Source organism: Rhincodon typus, unplaced genomic scaffold, assembly GCF_021869965.1.
Source record: "Rhincodon typus isolate 14 unplaced genomic scaffold, sRhiTyp1.1 hic_rhity00002028, whole genome shotgun sequence".
Lineage (NCBI taxonomy): Eukaryota > Metazoa > Chordata > Chondrichthyes > Orectolobiformes > Rhincodontidae > Rhincodon > Rhincodon typus.
Genome location: NW_025967666.1, coordinates 17,454 through 25,000, shown reverse-complemented (window position 1 = coordinate 25,000; position 7,547 = coordinate 17,454). Strand labels below are relative to the sequence as shown.

At 41.4% G+C, this 7,547-nt stretch overlaps 1 protein-coding gene across 1 annotated transcript in view; it reads right to left on the bottom strand.

Moving 5' to 3' along the window:
- Positions 1–6: 6 nt before the first annotated feature.
- zgc:195282 (uncharacterized protein LOC100192223 homolog) overlaps positions 7–7,547 on the bottom strand; it is a 12,141-nt gene continuing 4,600 nt past the window's right edge. The window contains exon 3 of the mRNA XM_048592916.1: positions 7–1,727. Within this exon, the coding sequence (XP_048448873.1) occupies positions 1,653–1,727 (75 nt within the window). The 3' untranslated portion in view covers positions 7–1,652. The remainder of the gene's footprint in view (positions 1,728–7,547) is intronic.

Below are 7,547 nucleotides of genomic sequence, written 5' to 3'. Positions count from 1 at the left end.
ATAAAAATGGTGCCACCATTTAATTTCACTTAAAATTATTGACTTCAACATTTTGCTTTTTCACAGATAGAATTAAATCTATTATGGATCTTGGTTTCTGTTTAATCCTTGTAGCTGACAACAGGTTTTCCATTCTAAAATTAAAACACCAATTTCTTTCAAGGCACTGTCAAGTTGCTAGACCTTTCATAACTCTTGAGGCAGCCTGAGAGACCCAATTATATTGGCATGGGCGTTGCCACCCAACTCACCTAAATGTCAAAGGCTTTTAGGGTTTTCGGTCCATATGGGCTGGCAGATGCCGTGCGGTATGTGCACATGCCCACCTGAGAGGTACCACCCTACCCCTAAATACTCTGGTAGAGTAGGTGAAGGGCAATTTTACTACTGCCTCCAGAATCACATTACCCTGGGGATTTGTGAGAGCATTATTTGTAGCATGTTTAATACAGTTTTTTTTACATGACGTAAGTATGTTTTGTCATTTTATTAACCCAAAGGTTATAAATACTGATTCCACCATGGCAAGGTATGAAGTTTGATAATTTGGTTATTTGTAGATTGAGACCACAAAAAACACTTAGTTACTGAACTGTTGCAATCACCAGCTATTTAGAAATAGGGAACCTGGTCTGAATGATACGTGACTTTACTTCACAACATAGGGCTGATATTTGCTACTTTCTGAGGTGCCCTAGGAAACTGCTCAATTACAGAGAATCAAGAAGAAAGCCTACCACTACAATCTCAGGATAATTACATAAAAGCAATAAATAGTAATCTTGAAGTGTTACCCCATCAGAATAATAAAATATATATCCTACCCCACATTGTAGAGAGATGTAAGGCCAATGTTCCACAGTTTGTTCAATTTTTCAAAAAGCAGAAGTATATTAACAGAAGTGGGTGAATGGTTAATGCAGTCGTCAACTGTCAATGCATTTATAAAAATAAAGACCAAACCAACATGTTGTACGATATCTTTCACATTCTCAGGACATGCCAAACTGTTTCACAGACAATGAATTACTTTTGAATTGTTATCTGTTGTCATGGTGCTGTTTGATGGATACATCTTGTTCAGGTCATCTGGATAACTTCTTCCAGATAGTCCCATGGGATCATGTGTGAACCCCTGAGAGTTCAGGCTAGCCTTTGTTTCCTCCCTCATTTGAAAGATGGAAGCTCTGACAGTGCTATCCTCCTTCAACTTTGTACCAGTGTGCTGCATTTCTACCACTATTCTGGGAAAAATATAGAGTTTCTTTGTTAAAGCCAATTATATTAAATCACTGTGTTGTAGGGTTAAGAGGAGGACTGAAGTGAACCACAGACCAGTACAGGCAACTACATGAATGGCTCTCAATAACTTTGAAGGGTAAAAACTGAAAGAACTGCGGATGCTGTAAATCAGAAACAAAAACAGAAATTGCTGGAAAAGATCAACATGTCTGTGGAGAAAAGTCAGAGTTCTGAGGAAGGGTCACTCAACCTGAAACAGTAACTCTGATTTCTCTCCACAGATACCGCCAGACCAGGTGATACATGCTGGCCTTGTTATGTGTGCATGCGTGCACATCTGCATCTATGTGTGTTTCTACATCCGTGTGTCTCTGCGCCTGTATGTATCCATATTTGTATGTCCTTGTGTATTAGTTAAACGTTGTCTTACCTCTTGGACCAAAGTGCTGTAAGTAGCAGTGATTGCAATATGGCTTCTCATCATACTAAACAAAATAAAAAAAGGAAAGATAATCAAAATAAAAATAGTTTAATTTCCCATAAATAATTTCAATAGAATATTATCATATCCTTACAATGTCTCAAAATTCATCATAATCAATTATCTCTAAAAGCAGTCAAATTTTCTGTAACAAATACAGCATCCTATTTGCATACGGTATGATCTAACATACAGCACATTAAGATCAATAGTCAGCTGGTATATTTTTGGTGGTGTTGGTTGAGAGGGAATTGGCAGCTAGTTACTCAGGACAACTACCTATTATTTTCTCAAATAGTCTAAAGCATATTTTACATCTATCTCAACAGTCACATGGGGGCTGGTTTAATATTCCATTCAAAAGGCAACACCTCTGTCAGTCTAGCACTCAGCTCCCGCAAGTGATTTTAAATTCACAACCCTTTGATCCATGGGCAAATTCCCAAGGTTTAGAGTTGACCATTTAACTTAGAAAAACAATGTAAGTAATAAACATTATGCTAATCAGAGTAGGAAGTTATTTTCTTGAAGTGAAACAGATCTAAATTTTTTTTTAATTCAAGTGGACCCCAAGTTGCCGCCCAGGAGGCTGCTAAATAAGATAAGAGCCCATGGCATTAGGGCAAGGTACTGGCGTGGATAAGGAATGGCTGACTGGCAGAAGGCAGAGAGTAGGGATAAAGTAATCTTTTTCAGGATGGCAGCCGGTGACTAGTGGAGTTCCGCTGGGTCAGTGTTTGGACCGCAACTATTCACATTACATATTAACAATCTGGACGAAGGAACTGAGAGCATTGTTGCTAAGTTTGCAGATGACATAAAAATAGGTGGAGGGACAGGTGGTGTTGAGGAAGTGGGGAGGCTGCAGAAGGACTTCAACAGGCTAGAACAGTGCGCAAAGAAGTGGCAGATGGAATATAATGTGGGAACGTGTGAGGTTATGCACTTGGGTAGAAAGAATAGAGGTATAGGCTATTTCCTAAATAATGAAAGGTTTGGGAAATCTGAAGTACAAAGGGACATAGGAGTCCTAGTTCAGGATTTTCGTAAGGTTAACATGCAGGTTCAGTTGGCAGTTAGGAAGGCAAATGCAATTTTAGCATTCATTTCAAGAGGGCTAGTATACAAGAGCAGAGATGTACTGCTGAGGATGTAGGCTCTGGTCAGACCACATTTGTAATATTGTGAGCAGTTTTGGGCTCTGTATCTCAGGAAGGATGGGCTGGCCTTAGAGGGGTTTACAAGAATGATCCCGAGGATGAAGAGTTTGTCATATGAGGAGTGGTTGAGGACTCTGGGTCTGTATTTGATGGAGTTTAGAAGGATGAGGAGAGATCTGATTGAAACTTACAGAACTGAGATATGGAGGAATTTCTTCAGCCAGGGTGGTTAATCATTGGAACTCATTGCTGTAGAGGGCTGTGAAGGCCAAGTCATTGATTGTATTTAAGACAGAGATAGATAAGTTCTTGATTAGTAAGGGGATCAAAGTGTGTGGGGGGAAAGGCAGGAGAATGGGGTTGAGAAGCATATCAGCCATGATCAAATGATGCAGCACACTCGATGGGCCAAATGGCCTAATTCTATTCCTATATCTTATAGTCTTGTGGTCTTACATCAGATGAAAATGCACCTGGATGAGCGGTGTACTTTATCCACAGATGGTATTTAAACTAAAAAAAGTTTACGTTTTTCTGCTGTCCGTTACGTATTCCCTCTACATATCCATATCCTGCTCATCAATTTCATGTTTCAGCCCTCTTTTTAGACTATCGGCTCCATCCAGGTTTTAGTCTAGTAATCCTTCTCTAAACTGCTTCCGATGCACTAACATCCTTCTGTAAGGACAGAGACCAATACTTGTACGCAGTACTTCAACCAGCATTCCCTTGGAGTTTTCCTGCTGCTTGCAGAGGCATCCCAGCAGTGTACACAGCAGCGGCCTCTGGAACTGGAAGTCAATGCTGTGATCAGAGTGTCGATACCAATCACCGTACGCAGAACATTGGAGCGGCTATATCCATACACAACTACACAGCTTAGAGGGAGCATTGCTTCAGATGCAGACTCAGCAACGCCCTGTATATCTGAAACATTACCTCCCTGCTCTTGTATTCAATTCCTCACAAATAAACAATAATATTCTATTAGCTTTCCTGATTAGTTATTGTATCTGCTCACTAACCTTCCACGATTCATACACTAGGACACCCAGATCCCTCTGCATCTCAGAGCTCTGCAACCTCTCACTGTTTAGATAATACGATTCTTTTTTATTCTTTCCATCCAAATGCCTGTTCCCATTCTGTAACTCTGTATATTTCTATTTAATCATACTGAAATCTTCCATGTATGTTCAACACATACCTAAGCTATGCTTTACTTTCTATTCCAAACAACATTACCACTGTTTACTTATAAAATAGGTAGATGATACATTAGACTGGGCAGGTTTCTGTGGAATGCCAGCTAAAGAGGTGATTTGCCTGCATTGTTAAAGTCACCTTGAACTTATTGCCATTGTCAACCTCAACTTCTATCTACCACCGCTTCGACTATGCTCTTTCTCTTGGCAATTGAGGCTTCTGTTCATTTGTCTGTGAACGACATTAATAGTCACAAACTGGGGTTCTATAATCTCATTTGAACTTTAATAACATGCTAATTGACAATTTACCAGGGTGCGCACTGTGGCTGTCACACTCAACAATTCCTGGTCTATAGGGAGAAGGCCTACTGAGGTAAATGTCAACGTTTTATTGGTGTGGTCAAGAGACTCCATCAAAATGTTTCTTGTAATTAGTAGTTTGCTTCCAGCCCAACCAATTATTATCTTCCAACAGTCATCCAATTGCCTCTTTCTATCTCTTTAGGTTGATCAGCTGATAGCCAAGTTGTAAATGAAGTTTGATAGCTAAAACAACCAGGACCTCAAATAAATATCATCATTCAGCATCCAGCTACCTAAATACCACGGCCATATAGACTCATAGAGTCATGGAGATGTACAGCATGGAAACAGACCCTTTGGTCCAACTCATCCATGTCGGCCAGATATCTCAAATTAATCTAGTCCCAATTGTCAGCATTTGTCCAATATTCCTCTATATCCTTCCTATTCACTTACCCATCCAGATATCTTTTAAATGTTGTAATTGTACCAGCCTGCACCACTTCCTCTGGCAGCTTATTCCATACAAGCATCACTCTCTGCGCGAAAATGTTGCCCCTCAGGTCCCTTTTAAATCTCACCTTAAACCTATGCCCTCTAGTTTTGGATTCCCCTACCCTGGGGTAAAGACCTTGACTATTCACCCTATCCATGCCCCTCATGATTTTACAAATCTCTGTAAGGTCACCCCTCAGCCTCCAACACTCCTGGGAAAATAGCCCCAACCTATTCAACCTCTCCCTATAGCTCAAATCCTCCAACCCTAGCAACATAAAATACAACCCAAATTTCTCCCTCAACCATTAAGCCAAAAAACAAACTCTACTGCCTCCCAACTATCCACGTGCTCTCTGTTTTAAGTCTCTTAAATTTATTTTCTATCACTATTGTTGTTCATTCTATTCCCCATCGTTACTAGAAATAACCAGTGTTTACCTACCCTGTCCCATCTTTTTACAATTTTGAACATTTCTATTGGCTCACCCCATAATTTGTATTATTCTAATTGGAAAATGATAAGTTTGTCAAATGATTCCATGTCGAGTTGATTACATTAAAGTATCTGTAAAACCTCAACATCCTTCCTGTGATGTGAAAACTAATTCTGCACACAGTACTCCAACTGAAATCTTATTGAAGCTTAGATAAGTTCAAATGATTTCTTAAGGGTGCATTTTCACATCTACACCCGGTGGAGCAGATTCCTGGTTTTTTATAAAACCAGCCTAATTTTCATTCCATTAGAATGAATGGTCTGTAAGATTACTACTGTAATAACTCCACAGAGGTCGGTATCCCATCACTAAGTCACCCTTTATATACACCTAGAGAGTCATTGACACTGATCCAGCTGCTTCAGAGATCACTCTCAGAGTGAACAGGATGTCTGACTCTCCTGTTCTTATCTGTCAGCCAGGGCTCCCTGATTGGGGCTGTTAATCTGGATCAATCAGGGAACTCACATTCTATCAATCTGGCTGACCTGGTTACAATCACTACATACCTCCCTGTCAGAGTCCAAGGACATAGGCCAGTTCTTTTTTTCTGTAGCACCTCCTGGGGCGTTTTTAGCACTGGGTCAGGTTCCTCCAACTCTGCCCCTGATATAGGCACCATGTAAAGCACAGTAGCTCGCTTTTTGTGCCTGGAACATCTCGGAAGAAATTCATTCCCTTCTTCAGGCAGCAAAGGCGTCGAAACGGAAGCATCTGCTGTGTCCATTGCAGCTTCTGAGATATCTTCAACGCTTGACAAAGAGGGAGAAACCACGGATTCTGGAACAGTCCTAAAGGCTGTCAAGGAGCGAGGCACATTTTGCTCCCATTTGTTAGTTTTCAGCTTCCACACGTACCACGTGCTTGTTCAGGACCGTCATACTTACCTGAACTTTATCCGTCACTGAACCTGACCTCATGTCAACCATGATTCTTACCCATGTAGGGCCTTTCCCATTGATGCAAAGGTGCCAGGATGGAGGCCAAGTTATGTACGAACTTTCTGTAATAATTCACCAGCCCAAGGAAAGACCTAAGCTTCAGTACAGACATGGGAGCTGGGGCACCTTTGACTACCCTCACTTTATCTTCCAATGGGTGTAATCCGGTCTTGTCGACACTTTAGCCCAAGTAGGTCGCTTGGGGGGCCTGGAACACCACATTTTCCCCTTCTGAGGCATATGCCTGCCTGGGAGAAATGGCCAAGGACTATGACCAAGTTCTCTAAGTGCTTCTTATTGGTCTTTCCTGTTATTAGTTAAATGGTGACTTGAAGTAGACCTTGTAAAATGTTCTCCATCATCCACTGAAAAATTGCACAGGCTGATGATACCCCAAATGGCAGTCTCTTATATTGGTACAAACCGTTATGGGTATTAACTGTAGTGTACTTCTGGGAAGCCTCATCTAACTACAATTGCAAGCACACATGGCTTATGTCTAGCTTCATGCAGGACAGCTCCCTGCCAGCTTTGTGCATAAATCCTCTAAGTGATGGTGTGGGTATTTATCCCGCTGCGAAAAGCGGTTTACCGTTTGTTTAAAATTCCCACAAAGGTAAACTGACCTGTCGGGCTTCACAACTGGTGCTGCCCATTCCGCAAACTGGGCTGGTTTGATGATTCCTTCACTTTCCAGCCTTCTGATTCCCGCCTTTACTTTTGCCCATAAGGCAAATGGCACTGGGCGGGCCTTGCAAAATTGTGGAATTGCTTCCTGGTCAACATGCAAGGTGGCCTTGGCCTCATTGATAGTCCCTAGACCTTTCTGAAAAACCTTCGGGTATTTAATTAGGACTTCACTCAGGCAGTCATTTTCTAATCAAAAAATGTTGAGCCAATCTAAGTGAATCTTTCTCAACCAATCTCGCTGTATCAAGCTTGGGCCTGAGCCCTCTACTATGATCATTGGTATCTGAACCAGCTGCTTCTCTTAACAGACAGGAACCAGAGTTATACCCTTAATTTGTAAAGACACCCCGGTATAGGTTCTCAGTCTAGCCAAGGTCTTGCACAAACTTAAGGGTTTGAGTACAGAGAGAATTTTGATAAAGACTGGTTCTGCAATGACTGATACAGCCGTGGAGGTATCGACCTCCATTAGAACCTGGTGACCATTTAACCAGGACAACAAGGTGCAGAGCTGGATGAACACAGCA